General features: G+C 34.6%; 1 protein-coding gene across 1 annotated transcript; it reads right to left on the bottom strand.

The window, feature by feature from the left end:
- Positions 1-228: 228 nt before the first annotated feature.
- On the bottom strand, positions 229-15,386 carry LOC128986052 (peptidyl-prolyl cis-trans isomerase D). The gene is made up of 8 exons (XM_054406145.1): positions 14,965-15,386; positions 10,342-10,479; positions 9,337-9,443; positions 8,711-8,905; positions 7,812-7,937; positions 7,509-7,627; positions 5,823-5,967; positions 229-3,986 (listed from the first exon to the last, which is right to left on the bottom strand). The coding sequence occupies exons 1-8, from the start codon at positions 15,038-15,040 to the stop codon at positions 3,768-3,770; spliced, it is 1,125 nt and encodes a 374-aa protein (XP_054262120.1). The 5' UTR covers positions 15,041-15,386; the 3' UTR covers positions 229-3,767.
- Between the last annotated feature and the right edge of the window lie 1,365 nt (positions 15,387-16,751).

Raw genomic sequence — 16,751 nt, 5'->3', positions numbered from 1 at the left:
ACGGATAGTGTTTTTGGTGTCTGGCGACGTAAAAACGAGAAACTAAATCTGCGCCAGGCCTAGGTCTTACCATGAGACCTAGGGTCATAGCTTATTCCCTATATGGGAAATTCGCTAAAAATACATTTTACAGAGGTCTTATACAAAGTTGATGAGTCAAATAACTAATTCAATACAATTTTTTAGTCTCGTATTTGTCATAAATTTGTTTATAAATCATCGACAAGATTGTAAAAGCGAAACAGATTTATTCAAACCAATTGTCAAATATATACATAACAATCACAAAACATATCTTATACTAAACACTAATACATGAGAGTTACAATGTTTTTTGAGCATCAACACGAACAAACATAAACATAAACTCTACCACCGATAACAGATATATTTCTCATAAATAACAACACCGTCAATTAGTAACATATCGGATACAAATATTACACATTATAGAGCAGTTAGTAACAGTTAAATTACTAAATAAAAACTATACCTATACACTTAGTAAAAAAGATAAATTAATTTGGTTAAATTTTTTAGTTATGAGAAATGAAATTTTTTAAATCTTAAATGGAGTACGTATCTACCTATGGTTTAAGGACATACTAATGTTTTATACAAGGTGTTTTATGTTTAGACATAACGGACCGATTCTTAGGGAAATATGGATAGACCATGCTTTTGTATTTAATTCAACTTAACAAAAACCATGCACTATTATAAAACCTGGACCCATCTACTTGTAACCGAACAATTTGCTAGTTAACAGAACATGGCTCTAATTCATTCAATCTTCTTAATATTTCATATTTCACTAATCACTTATTTTTAAAAGTATATTTTTCCTACATAACTCGATATTAAACTAATTCACAGTCTTTTTTACCTCTATTACAAATTATCTTTGTTGTAAAGATGTTTATATACATTTTTCTTAAAACACGTCTATTTGTATTGTGTTTACAGTAGACTCAAAAAATCCGTACTAATTTGTAATGGTTCACAATAAGCGTTGGTCATTAGAAAACGTCAATGTGCGCAATATGTTCAGGGTTTGAAATGTTCCCTTGAAAAAATGTGAAGTATATAGCTTTCAACAACGTGGCTGTGGCACATGACTGTTTCTGCCGTGCTGTGCCGATCCTAGGACGCTAGTCTCAACAGTTTTCACATTACTTCAGGCTAAATCTAGAGGGTCACAGTATTATAACTTGATTAAATCTATTAGCGATCAAACCCGAAACCTCGGAGACCGAAGTCCTGCACTCTACCACTAAAGCTCACACCCCAACAACATGGGTTAGATCACTAAGAAGTAATGTAATGCAAATTGTACAGTGACAAAACTTCATCATATTCATCCACGCGTAAATTCTCACTGCCTTCGTTTTCCGCCAACCATACTGTATATGATTTTCAATCAAAAAATTGTTTGTGTTCGTGTTTATGTCTTACATGTTTTTAAGACTAATGACATACTCTGAGTGATAAATTTTACGTCCAGCTTAATAATGACGCCTCGGAAGTCGACACCGGTCGCCAGACAGAGAACTTTAGAATTTCTTAGACAGAAAAAAAGGTAACTTAACCTCTTGTACGGTATAATGAGTCTACTGTATTCACAATGTAACAAATTAGCTAGAATAAACTTTAACTAGTTCTAAATTAATTTACTAGTATTATCTCCACCCAATAATCTTATTTCAGTAATTGTTTAGCATATTAAAGTACAAAAATATAATCAAAGCTATTTCTAAATTTTTATCACACAGTGGTCTTACACTTAATTAGCTTTAATTAGCTTACATTAGCCTAATTAGCTTACAAATTAGCTTTAATTCTACACATAATTTGATCAGATCATTGATAAAATAGGTTCTTACAATCGCCTATTCTCTACAGGAAAAAAGGGGTTGAGAATAAAAAATTAAATAAGGGATTTTTTTTTTTGTGGTAGGCCTATACCTAATTCAGTCAATATAAAGTTTATTATATATTTCCCTTATCTGAGAGTGAACAGCTACATATTATATTCCTTCCTGCCTTTCCTAAACAATGATTTAACACCATTCTAAGTTAAGGGAACTTACCATACAAATACTAATTCTCAAGAATTGTAGCATTTGAATATTTTTCTGAAAATAGAGCAGTAATTGATCTACTTATTTTTTATTAAGGTTAAATCATTATAAAATATTAATTGTTTGTTAACTTATACTGTAGAATATATTTTGAATAACATTCAGATATTTTGCTGCAAATCTTTGCTTAAAAAGGTTTAAGTGTTTAGGGGAAATAACTAGTAAAAAATATACAGAATAAATAATAAAAAATTACGAAAACTCCATAAATTATTTGTATATACAAATTCAATACACTGTACATTGTACTTTAAATAGGTAATAAATGTATAGTCAACTGCCTAAACTTTCAATTAAATTATGAAACAAAAAACAAAGTAACAAATTCAATTTGCATGAAGATTAAAATAAATTAATGGAATGTCAAAACAGAATACACATTTAGGCCACAGTTTCAAGTAGTTGAACATTTATTTAAGGGTTATCTAGTATTTCACTTAATCATTATTTTAATCTCAACAATTTTACTCCTTAAGAAAAATGTAATATTATATGAAACAGACTGTTTGAAAAACTTCCTGGCCTTTCTTGCTTAGTCGAAAATGCTGTCAGTGACAGTGAAATATTCTAATGTTTTGTGTAGCCCTATAGTGTAAATTTTTAGGTTTCTTGTGCCAGTTTGGACTCTTTCCAATTCGTTAACCTGCTGTCCCCACTAAACATTTTATCAGAAACAAATTTGTAGCTACTTGTTTACTGTACAGAGTCAATAAAAGCTTTTACATAAATCTATAAAACATACAACACGCATAATACTTACACCTAGCTTATCTTTAGGTGAACATTTTTGTGTTAATAATGCTAATTACGTATAACATTAGTGAGCATTTACATATGGATTGGCCGAGGGCACACGCAGGTTGAAACACGTTATAAAAACCTTGGAATCAAGTCAACAATCTTCACTTCTAAGAATGCTTTCGTCAATTTAAGCTATCTCACAGCAATTTTCATTGTACAATTGGTTAAAACAATTTTAGTGTTGACAATAGTAAGCTTAATAAAAAGCTGCTAGCTTTTTTCATGAGGGCAATATAACTGAAAGTAATTTCTCGCACAGAAATTCACTCAAAGGATAAAATTTCAACTCAGGACTCCAACCAGTGGAAATATCAAAATTTATCTCATGGTACAAATAGTTGTTATATTTTTATGCACATTTGTAGGGTCACCAATAAACGGATTCAATGTCCCTTGTCAAATAATTTGGAAAAAAATATATTGTAATATATTTGAAACAAATTTTCATCTAAAAAAAATTTCACGACAACTGAGCTTTTAAAAATTAAAGTGAAAACATGGAACATTTTCCGTTTATTCAACAATAAGTTTTTTCAGGTTATAATTATGAACAAATCTTGTTTTAAATTATGGTTATTTTAGGTTATGCTAGTGAATTTCAGAATAAAGGGGGATAGCAGCTACCTGAGGTAGCGGTCAGGTTAGGTTGGATGTAGTAGCAGTGAATTAACGGAAAAGGTCCAAAACAAGTGAATCCTGTCTTCATTTCTAATGAAATGGAAAATACCCTCAACAATAAACTCGGCTTTTCCCAAGATACTTAATGTGCTCCAACCTTACATCTACCGTATATCACAGACAGCGCCTCGTGGCAGCGGAAGGCATTCACGTTCTGAACATACGAGCACACCTGAGTCGCTCTGACTGCTCGTAGTCACTGAGGAAGCGTTGTATTCGGCTGATTTCCGCAAGGATCGCTCCGTCATTAGGAGTTAGTCCAAGGGCCATATGAAGGTCTGCTAGTGCGTCCTGATGGTCGTTCAGACCCTCCTTGGCGACGGCGCGGCGAAACAACGCCTTCACGTTAGTCTCAATGTCTGGAATCTAACAAGCAAACGTAAAACACAAGGACAAGGTTGGGTTAATTAAATTAACCTTTGCTGAAGGACTGGTTTTTATTTATTTTTAAAAGACTGTTTTGCCTTGGTATTTAAATATATAGCCATATGTTGAATTGTTTGGAATGTAAATAAAGTTTAGTTTGTTGTTTTGTTTTGCATTGAACACAAGCTCATTTTTCTTCTGTTAAAATTTATCTAGCATTTTGTCATTTCTGAATTTAATTCACCACCGGAATCGTCCGTGATATCACTATTAATCGTGAATCGCGGATCAGTGACGACTATAATCAACAGCTGAAATGGCCACCCAGAGAAAACATACAAAATACTCAGACATTAAGTCAAAAGGATATAAGTTAATCGTCCTGGGTGTGGAAACTGCTGGGCCATGGTGCAAAGAAGGCAAGAACTGGGTAAATGAAATAGGCTGAAAAAGCTCATTGAAAAAACAGGTGACTCTAACTAAAGCGAGGAGCTACCTAGTTCAACGAATTGCCATGGCCATACAAAAAGGAAATGTCGCCAGCATCATTGGATCCTCACCTGCAGACGACGACCTTTTGTCAATATTTTATTTATAAAATTATTGTACAGATTTGTAAACTAGAAGCACGGTATTTGTTTTCAAATATAAATATACATAAATAGGACAAGGTTGGGTTAAAATATTGTTAATGTTGTCTAATACAGCAGAGTCTTACCATAGCAACACAAGTAGACTCCTCATCCCATTGTAAATTTTGAGGCTTGTTTTTCGTGTCTAGTTCATGTATGTCCACACTGATCACTGGGGTGGACGAAATTATGTTTCTATTATTTTAGGGTTATTTTTATGATTTGTGCTTTATTATTTGGCTATATAACTAGGAGAACAGTTTTTGTTTATGATTATATAGTTTTATTTGGTTTAATGAGGTTTTAAATTACTGAAATAAACAGAAACAAATTGTAAACAAAACACAACCTCTACAGTTGGACGCACAGAACTAACAATAAAATTGGCTTCAACTGTTCCATAATGATGACAAATCTACTAAGGGAGTATGTTTTATCTATGGTTTTACCATACGAAACCCCACTATTTTAAAATGCCTTTTTCAAACTTGCGTTAGGAAATTATTACTAGCATTAGTATGAAGCTAATGTCAAGGAAAAAACTTTAAGCTCTTGAGTTAATGAGATTTAGTAATATCTCTAATCATGTTTCCAACAGTCTGAGTTTAATATTTATTATTGTTTATTAACAGATGATTTGTTAGTGTTAAAGTTGAATTTGATTAAACAACATACATTCAGGTTTTTGTTAAAAATAACTTTTTTTTAGTTTTCTGGTTAGTGATTATTTGTAGATTCTCGTAATATTCAACATATAAAAAATAAATTGAAGTTAGTTTCAATACTTTTTACATGTTAGCAATCATTTTTTTTTCTGTTAAGAAGAGAAATTAATATAAGCGAAAGACCTTAACAAGTACAGGTTTTTAAGTACCTCACTAACACTGCTTTCCAAATTAATTGTAAAAACACTACTTGACTAATCGTTCTAAATTCATGGCTTACTCATAGGATTATTTTGAAAGCAATTCTCTAATTTCAAAATTTTATTTGTTATAATTTTTATGCAGTTGTTAATACTAAAATCGTCACTGCTGCAAACTTTGTTTATATCAACGTGTTTGTTGATTGTTGTTGGCGCTGGCTGCCTGGTCTTTAACCGATTTTGTACGATATTTCCCTGCCAGGAGGGAGCGCTAGCGACACTGCCACGTTGCCAACATCTACCTCGCTACCTCTAGCACAGAGTGAGTTGTGAGCCTACCATGTTGCAGTGATAGACAGCTTCCTTGTAGAGAGTGAGCTTATTGCAAGCCAACGCGGCGTTGAGACGACACTGAACCATCGCTTCCCACACGGCCTCCGCCTGGTCCTCTGGCAAGTTCTTGTTGTGGTCCATCGATTCAAACCTAAGGAGGCAGTGGCATTAATTAAAATATTTAACACTGGTAAATCTAGGTATAGACTATTGACAGCACTAGACATCCACATGTTAAATTCGTCACCAGTTTAATCAAAATGGACGTAGTTAATTGAGCTACTGAAGAATTATGCTGAAATCAATGATTGATATCCAACGCCAGCGTTTTAAACAAGTCAAACTGACGACAACTTATTGGAAGCTATAGCACTTTTCATAGTTAAACTATATCGGTAACAAGAACCTAGGCAGAAAATATAATTTAGACTGTAGCACATTCTGTAACTCTTTTTTAGTAAAAAACTGATGACAGCTGGTCGATTTAGATGATCTCCTGAAGTATCCTTAAGTCAATAGTACACACCAGTTTTATCAGCAAATTTAGATTAATAGGCCTTTTGTATTTTCCGTGTTAGTTGAGCAGTCCTTAAAGGTAATAAATATTTGGTATAACTTTCCTAGATTTTTTTAAACAACCTCAAAAGGGCGGCTTTTTAGCGAATTTCCCTATAGGGAAGTAGCTATTACCGTAGGTGGCATGGTAAAACCTAGGCCCGGGACCGATTTACTTTTTCATTTTGATGTCCCCAGAGGCCAAAAACACCATTAGTTCAAATTTTTATATATGTATATATATATAGATTTATATATATATATGTCCGTGAACGCAATAACTTGAGTAATTTTTGTCCGATTTTGATGAAATTTGGTTTAAAGGTATAAGGCGACATAAACTTGAATGAGTTCGCGAATCAGCATGATCGGACCATGGGAACGGGGTTTCCCGGTGGGTTTTATGGGGTAAAAATTGGTTTTTCTCATTTTTGACCCCCAAAACACAAAATTTCCCAATTTATCTCTAGACCATATTAAAGAGCTTAAAAAAACAAATAATTTAGTATATCAAAGTGTTTTTGTATGGTTATTGGTAACGGAGAAAATTCAAAAAATTGTAAATTAAAAATTCCCATGTTATTCTTATGGAGAATATTGAAAATGTTGTAGTTTGTTTGTTTATGGATATATTTTGATAAAACTGGGAAAATTTATTTATTTTATACTAAGCTATTAATATTTTACTAAAACACACTTCATTAGTTTTAGTTTCCTTGTGGCAGCAAACCTAGGTAGCCTACTCGTTAAACCTAAATAGATTCAATTGAAAATCATTCAGAGAAATGGAAATTCGCTTATTCGGCAGGTTTGCTGCGGCGGGGGTATTTAACTTTGCATTTGCTTATGTCTACGTCCACATAGTCCTCGGGCTTGTCCATGGAAAGTATCCGACAAAGCAAGGGGTGAGCAGGTACAGTACAAGGGTGAAGTGTACAAACAAAAAATAGTGGCAGGTGCCAAATCCAAACCCAAAACTTTGCTGCTTTGAAAAAGACCGTGGCACTACCGACCGAGCCATCACTTCACATAATGAAGGCAACGAAATAGAGCCATCCCAGTCATTATGTAACTATTATAAATCAATAAGACTTTACGTTTGTAAAAAATCTCCTGCTTATAAATTAGCTAACTTACCACTGCAGATATTTCAGAGCCTTTTTGTACTTTTGATGAGCGTAAGTGTAGTCTCCAATCTTGAAGAACTGGTTACCCGCGTCTTTAATGTTTTTCATCACTAGCAGTATGTCTTGGACCTATGAAAAAAATGGTAAGATAAAAATACTTGAAAAGACAATAAAAAAAAAAAAACACAGGGTAAGTGGATGTTCTTCGTACATTTAAAAGGGTTTTCAGAACTCATCTAGTATATAACTGTGAGAACAATTTTCACCTGTCAGATATAAATACGCAATCTTAGTTTGACCTGGTGCAACTTACCTGAAGTGCAGAATGGTCAACTTCCCAATCTGACGGGATCGGAGGGTAAACATCTGTAAAGTCACTGGCGCAATAACACCAGTCCTCGCCTGGCGCGAGCTCTCCGCAGTCCCATATCTTGCATGTCTACATAGACAATAAATGTGCTGATATGTAAATTCAGAATTCAAGAATCGATTATTGTATTAAAAGTTGTCAGGAATTGAGAATCAGTTTAGATCATAAAATGTGTTAAAGGTTTAACTGTAAAATTTACAGTTTATTAATGGTTAGGCCTATAAGGTTTTTATAATTGAATGGGTGCCGTGAATAGACTTTTGGAAAGTAAATATCTGTAAAAAACAAAGCAATGAAAATTTTGCTTGTTTGATTGTGAGAAAAGTCAGAAGCGTTTTGATGGTTCCAAACTGTACCAGCTGTTCTTGCAGACTTAGCTGCTTTCTGCTTAGTCAATAAGAAACCTAAACAGATCGTCACACTCCATTCTACACTCACCCTTCATTCATAGCCTATTCAACTTAAAATACAGTAGGCTATGTACCAAAGTATGTGTCACTGGATTGGTGATTAAGGAATAGCTCCTCAATTAATATTAACTTATGATTGCCACAAACAAAGACTTGTGAATATATTTTTTCTTTAAAATAAAACGATAATACAAGGATTGGTTTTACTGAATCTATGTGGTTTTTTTGTAATTTTCCAACTTTGGCTAAGTTTGTCTATAGCCTACTAATCTCCTTCTGTGTTAAGTACGACGGACGACAGAATCAAATTTTAAATCCTGAAACATCATTGAACAATTATTTTCAATTGTGTAGAAAAATATCTGCGATAATCCCTCAAATTGTTAGGCTCTACTTAACACGTACAACGTACAACGGAAGAGTTTCACTCACGGGAACAGGTCTGTCGTCAGCACCGAGTTGTTGGTACGAGATATCATTGATGATGCCGAACCCCTTGACGATTCGGCCGAACACGACGTAGTTACTATCCAGGTACGGCAACTCTCCCAGCGTCACACAAAACTGAGAGTTGTTAGTGTTTGGCATTCCGCAGTTGGCCATACTGAGTAGACCGGCTTCCGAGTGCTGCGAAAACACACAAAAACTGCATTAGAGGAATAAAAATTATCTTACAAGTAAGACCTCTTGTAAAAAATGGAGGGTATTTGGTTGCAATCCGAAACATCCTTATCTCCACAGGACCAATGTCAAACATACAGTTTTTTATCTGATTGTGATTTAATTGTCGCTCAATATGCCAAATGAACTTTGGTGAATAAGGTTGTTCTTGGCCTAAATGAAACATAGCTGTACAATGAACTGAAAGATAAGGAAAATATAACAAAGTAGTATCAGACTGATTAGGAGAATAGACATTTATTTAAGAAAATGGAAGACTACTGTAGACCAGCTTGCTCCCTAATAATAAAATAATAAGGATTATCAGATTAACTGTTATGCCTAAATACTTGTAAGCTGGAGGTTAAAATGTAGAGAAGAAAAAGATGAAAGCTTACCAACAGTTCCAAGCTTTCGTCTTCAAAATATGGACCGTAGATACTCTCGCCTCCGGTTCCATCAAAGTTTGTGATGTCTCCGCCTTGAACGATGCACTCAGGAACAGCTGTTAATGGAAATTGACTTACCAGTTGCTTCTAGTTTTTTTTTTTGTACAGATACAGGTATAATAATATATTTCTACCATCACTACTTTATCCATTTAGGGCCTACACTCACACTAAAATGTTTATAAGAGAGTAGGCCTAAGTATAGAAGAAGTTGGTAAAAATACTCTTCTATTGGGACTGATGATGACTGCTCGAAATCTATATTATTGTAAAATATTGTATAAGTACAGTATAAAATATATTTTGGAAAATACATTAATTCAATGTATTAGGCTTATGTTCGTAATATAGTGCGGATATTATAATATGGTACTTTGGTATTATACAGAGGCCACTTAATTTACAGCGCGCTGCGGCAGTTATGTTAGTTTGGGTTATCAAATATGTTTGTAGGACTTTCCTCGTTTCGTTAAGAATCGAACAATACCATATGAGTCATACTTTCTATTTATGATGACCCAACATAACATAACCACCACAGCGTGCTTTATAACAGTGGCCTCCGTATAATACCAAAGTACCTAAGTATTTTTTTTGTCCTAAGATGTTAGACACGAGCCTGGAATTGTTTTTCACATTACTTCAGGCTAGACCTAGGGGTTGCAGCATTATCACTTAGATATAATCCATTGGTGATTTGGTGGGATTGATTTGAATCTGGAACCTCACACTCTAACCACTAAACCAGCTCGCTACCCCAATACATACATATATATATTAAATACTATAATATTTAAATTTATACAGGTACTCACCAAACGTGCCAATTCAGTCAGGAAGTTTTGGTTGTAGGAAGAGAAAAATACTAATACTAATAAATACTAAAAGTTATGATGAAAACAAAAATTCTACATTGAGGATACAAACTAAGAAGTTTAAAGAAATTTAACTTACCTTTGTGAAATATAGAATTTTTATAATGGAGTGGAAGTTTCAATCCCCCAACGCCTCTCTCTCCGGTGCAAAGAGCTCGGAAATTCTCAGCCGTTTTTGGAACATGGTCTTTAAACAGCTCTATCACAACCCTCCCACCTGCAAAACGTAATGCATGTTTATAAATTTAAGATGTAAACGTACTTTGTTATCAAAGTAGTTAACCATAACCAAAACAGTACAGCTTAAAATTAGGCAACTGTGATATTAACCCACACAGTAGAAACCAATGGTTTTGGCCACCTAGTCAGACCACATTCTTCTTGACGATGGCAATAGCATCTAACGCTTAAGAAGATAAAGTTCTAATCCTTTCATTATTACATTCTTAACAAAACTTTAGAATCAATTGTACATACAATAGTAAGTTAATTAGCCATCCTGTCAGGAAAATACAATTTGCTGCTACCAGTATGTTTAAAAATTGCAATCAACCTGAATGCTGCAAACGTTCTGGCAATACAATGTAGCAATATTAGTTGCATAAAGTTAAATGTAAAAACTAAACGACTTTGAATCTATAGCAGCAAAGCTTTTTTTAAATTTCATGCTGAAGTTTAAGTTATACACAATACTTGATGTAGCTACCTTTTAAACGTTTTGAATATAAACTTTTAACCTTTTATACGTTGAATTAAAACTCCACATCACATGCAAAATATAAATCTACTTTCAGCACAAAACCTACTCCAATTCCTATTACCCACAAAAGAAAACCTTTCACCCGTACCATACATAACAGTCATTTTTTAGGGGAAGCACAGAAGCCAACGGGTGTTCCTTGGAGGCAGTTCCTCAAAGGTATACTGTAGGCCAGGGTGCACCGTCCCTTAAAGCCATTCATCAGAACATAAGGGGTTTGTTATGTAAAAAAGATGAGCTGGAAATATTTCTAAATGAAGAAAACCCTGATGTATTATGTCTAACTGAACACAACTTAAAAACTATGCAAATAGAAAACCTAAAAATTGATGGTTATGAATATAAATCATCTTTCTGTCGTATGCATATGAAGCATGGAGGAGTTGGTATATGGAGCAAAACATTATTGAAGTGCAAACCTCTAGACTGTACGAAATACTGCATAGAGGGAGTTTGTGAGTTAGCAGCCATATCGCTTTCAATCAGCCCTACAGTTAAAAACTTAATAGTAGCAGTCTACCGTCCTCCATGTAACCAAGTTGATATATTTATTGATAAAGTGTCTGAATTATTGGATGATTTAAAAGGAAAGCATTTAAATATTATACTCATGGGGGACTTTAACATTGACTTATCAGACAACACTCTTCAAACAACTAAGTATTTGGCTTTATTATCATCTTATGGCCTCAAAAACATAGTTAAAAATTTTACTAGAGAAGTTTTAGGCTCCAAAACTTTAATAGATCATATAATTACAGATTGTTCATCATTCGAGAGCTCTGTTATTGTTTCGGCTTTGTCTGATCACCACGCTCAGGCTGTTATTATGCCATCACATATCTCATCTGACCGCCCCCCAAAAATAACACGATTCGCCAGAGTATTTAACGACTCTAACAAAGGGGTTTTCAAATGCCTTCTAAGCCGAGAAACTTGGACGGACATGATGGAGACTGATGATGTCGACAAAAAATTTGAAGCGTTCTATGATCAGTTTAAGTATTTGTTTGACATTGCTTTTCCCAAAAAAATCATCCGTGCAAAGCAAAGAAACGTTTTTAAATTCCATGCAAGTAAGGATCTACTTGCAATGAAGGACGAGCTGCTATTCTGGTACAAAGAAACAAAGGACCTTGATTCTTCTCATACTTTGAGACGCCATTTTCTCCATCTTAAATCAAAATATCGCACAATGATAAGAAGCGCCAAATCCATTGTTATATCTAAAAGAATTGACAGTGCAGATAACAGATCAAAGGCGATTTGGAGTTTGATTAATCATAATAAGGCCCCAAAGAATAGAAAGATGGATAAGGTTTGTCTTGAAGTTGAGGGAGGAAAAACTATTTACGACCCTTCCTTAGTATCCGAAGTATTTAATACGTTCTTTTCAGATGTAACAAAACATTACGATTACAGAGCTACATGCAACACCACTTCTAGACAAAACATTAAACATAACTCATTTTTCCTATTCCCAACAATAGAACCAGAAATAAAACAAATAATTAATCAATTAAAGAATAAGATAAGCTCAGGAGCTGATGAAATACCCCCAATGATACTAAGAGAATTTTCAGATTTCATTGTGAGTCCACTAACAAATCTTGTAAATCACTCATTTCTTCATGGACGATTCCCCAACGCGCTAAAACTTGCTGTTATAAGGCCAATCCACAAAAGGGGAGAGCACACGAAATGTGACAATTATAGGCCCATATCTATGCTCTCAAGTTTATCTAAGATATATGAAAAGGCTGTTTTGGAGAGGCTTTGGGCTTTTGCCAAAAAGAACAATATAATTTTTAAAGATCAGCATGGATTTGTCAAAAGTAAAAGTACCACGAGTGCAATATTTTCTTTACTGAACCAAGTAGTGCAGGGCCTAGACACAAAGAAACACGCAATGGGTATTTTCTTCGATTTGAGTAAGGCTTTCGACATGGTCGACCATGACCTCTTACTAGCCAAATTGAATGATATGGGAGTCCGAGGAATTGCTTCTGAGTGGTTTTCGTCATTTTTAAAAGGCAGGAAACAATGTGTTGAAATACAATCCATAGATCACACCGGTTATCAAAGCAGATTTAAGTCTTCAGAAACCCCTGTAACGAGAGGTGTGCCCCAGGGATCCGTTCTTGGCCCTGTGCTATTCCTGCTCTTCATAAATGACCTCCCCTCATGTGTAGCTCAAGGTAAACTGTGCCTTTTTGCAGATGATACCTCCCTGACACTATCCAGTCCTTCCCTAGAGTCACTCGAGCAAATGGCATTCCTCGAGGCGAATACCTTGCTTCAGTGGTTTGATGATAACCTTCTAAAAACTAACACTGCGAAGACCCAGCTAATCAACTTTCGAATCTCAAACAGGTCCAACAAAGATCCGAATCTGTCTCTTCTTCTCGATGAAACCATTATACATCCCGTACAGTCTGTAAAATTCTTAGGCATTCATTTAGATGAATGTTTAAATTTCAAAACTCATGTTGATTACGTAATAAAACGTGCAAGCACAGGCATCTTTGTACTTCGAACATTGGCCACAACAGACTCGACGGAAGTTCTTCTTTCTGTGTACTATGGCTTAATATTCCCTTATCTAGTTTATGCTCTACCTGTTTGGGGATCTGAAAATAAACGAACCTCCTTCCTTTTTAAAATGCAAAAAAAAGCCATTCGTGTCATATTTTCACTTTTCAAAAGACGATCTTGTAAGGAATCATTTAGGTCAGCTGCTATTTTGACTCTTCCCTCACTATACATCCTTGAAACCCTTTCCTTTGTAAAAAAACACCAGTCAATATTTAACACCAGCACTAACTGCAGTACATACTCCTTACGCACATCTCACAACCTGAAAATCCCTGTCCATTCAACCTCATTTTTTAAAAAAACATCTTATGTATAATGGCATTTAACTGTTTAACCAACTTCCCCAACAGCTGAAGCTAGAGACTGATTTACTTAAATTCAGAAAACAACTGAAAAGCATATTAGTTGAAAAGGCTTGCTACAGCGTCCGCGATTTCTCAGCTGACATGTAGTCAGTCATTCCTGTTAGACTAAAGATTAAACAAGAATCAAATGTTAGTCTTTGTACATTATTTAGCCTACCTTGATAAGAATTTTTTTCAGTTTTTACTATTGTTTATTTTTATGACTTTTCCAATACAATGTGTTTTTTGTTATTTTGGAATAAAGAACTTATGACTTATGAATAAGATAACTTAATGTTTTAGAATGTTTGTGAAGTTGAACAATAATATCTATCTCCTATAGGCCTAAGTTATAAAACACTTTTGGGGTTTAACCTTTATGCTGCACAACAATATCACTGAGCAGACCTAATAACCTGGTTAAAAAGTGAGTTAACATCTAGGTATAAATTCATCATTTTACTACGCCAGTCACGTTTTTAATTGAAGTTCAAGCCAGAAGAGACACTTTTAAGGGAAATCAGTCAAAACCCAATAAAGTTTTGTGTGTAGTAGTATTTCTTTTGCTAACTTCCTACTATGTACAATTTTATAAAATAATTTATATCGGCACCACACAAACTGTTCTGTATAAACTAGCATTTGCTTTTAACTATGGTCCACAAATAGGCCTAAGGATTTTCCTGAGGGTACAGTTTCTTAACTGGGCTATGCTAATATCGATTGAAACTATCGAATTGGAAATATTGATTAATAATCGATATTTTTAAATATATCTATTATAAAATTAAACTATCATAACCTAACCTAACCAACCAAACTTGCTGATGGTGAAAAAATCGCATGAAGGTTTACTAATCGAATCGATAGTTTCAATCGATATTAGCGTAGCCCAGTTAAGAGACTGTACCCTTTCCTGATGCTATTAAGATACACAAAATACCCATAACTTACAAACTAATTCATTGCATGCATTTATTATTAGTAATAGGTTATCACTTACATTTTATGTCATCAATTGAAATGTCCAGAAATACATAATTATTTCCTGTCATATGTAAATCTTGATATTTCATCATTGCTACGGATGTTTATGTTAGGAAACAAGTTTAAATGATAAAGCTTATCGCTATCAAAGTAAATATAAATAAACAACACTGTTTGTTTACTCAGAGTATGTTTCTCACAACTTTCGTGACCCGAGCAGTTGCAGTTCCTGATGTTGATTACATTCTCCTTTTGGTATAACCTCAATTTTCAGATAAACTGAAGAAATCACATGAGAGGAGAGAGTTGCAGAGTGAGTAGAGCAAACCAAACCACTTTGCAACCTGAAAAGATTGCACCGAAATAAAAAAGCAAAAGCAAAGCAGGGCAACTAGGGACAGAAAGAAATTAAACCGATTGACAATTTAAGTGGAAATCTGACAGAATGACACCGTCTTGGTCTTACGGGAGAGATAGCAGAATAGCAGAAAATGTCAGGTCACGACCTTCTAGTCGAAGGGGGAGGTGCAGATGTCGCGCATGCGCACAAGCACTGCTATGCTGTCACTGTTATTTGCACAGTTTAGCAGTAGTAAACTTTTGGTTCCGTTCCACGGCCACCGTGTAACCGTTATAGCTGTTTGCACTTTGCAGGGTTAGGGGTTAAAAGTAAAGTTCCCCAAACCACTACTGGCACTGTGTGACTAAAGCCGTGAAGCATAGGTCTCTTTCTAGGGCTAGGCTAGAATTATATTGCAAACCATTTAGTGGTGGATTTTATTATTATTTTCGTTTATGCCTATATTACTATAGGATATGTTGGTATACACTTTTACACCCTTTTTAGCTTAGTATACATATTTATTTTTAGTATCGAGATTTTACTCCGATATTGCTACTATCAATATTTCACTCCAATATTTTTTTTAGTAGCCCATAAATTAGTATATTAACTCAGATATTTTTTTTTTACCATCATTTTATTGTTTTACTAAATCTCGATGTTTTTCTCCAATATCTATCGATATTTTGACTTTGATATTCTTTTGACATCGATGTTTAAAGGGCGATCGATACTAATATCGACGTTACTGATGTTTCGATGTCCCAACACTGTGCTAAGTCCTGGAAATACAAGTTAATCTAGGCTTAGAAGTACCGGTAGGCCTATAAGAGATACATCTACATACCTTCGTCAGTTTGAAAAACAAACTCTTCAGCTTCAAGTGAGATGTTGATATTGTGAGTTTGTAGAATATGATTTCTAAGGTTTTTGTACCACCAGAGAAATTGTTGATTGCATTCTTTCTCGGGGCATAACAACTTGGACGAGGTAAGTCTTTTGTTAGTACCACTGTGCACATTTCTTTGGTGTCTTTTATTGAATACGCCGAAGAAAATAGTTCATTACAGGTTTTACATTCCATATTTAAAAATTAATCAAAGTTAACATAACTCATCCTTGGTCTAAGTTAGTGCAAACTTTAAATCGAAGTTCGAGGTTGTGAAAGGAAACAAAACAAACAAACCAAAATATCTCTTAAACTGAGTGAGTATGCGTGGCAACTCCGTTAACGGTTACAACGTTACAAGGTGTAGTGACCGGGAACGGGAAGTAACGCAATAGGTTCTCAAAACTGCTACTGCTACTTTGAAAATAACAACAGTGACAGCTTTTGCGCATGCGCGACATCTGCACCTCCCCCTTCGACTAGAAGGTCGTGTCAGGTCAGCTGATTACTGCATTTTTTTCTAAAGGATTCAGCCTGTTCTGTTCCATGAAGCCTCAAGACATAGTTTTCT

This window comes from Macrosteles quadrilineatus, unplaced genomic scaffold, assembly GCF_028750875.1.
Source record: "Macrosteles quadrilineatus isolate MER2022 unplaced genomic scaffold, UCM_ALF_1.0 Scaffold_2__2_contigs__length_208266976, whole genome shotgun sequence".
Classification (NCBI taxonomy): Eukaryota; Metazoa; Arthropoda; class Insecta; order Hemiptera; family Cicadellidae; genus Macrosteles; species Macrosteles quadrilineatus.
The sequence above is the reverse complement of the archived record's forward strand: the minus strand, read 5'-3'. Positions and strand labels throughout refer to the sequence as shown.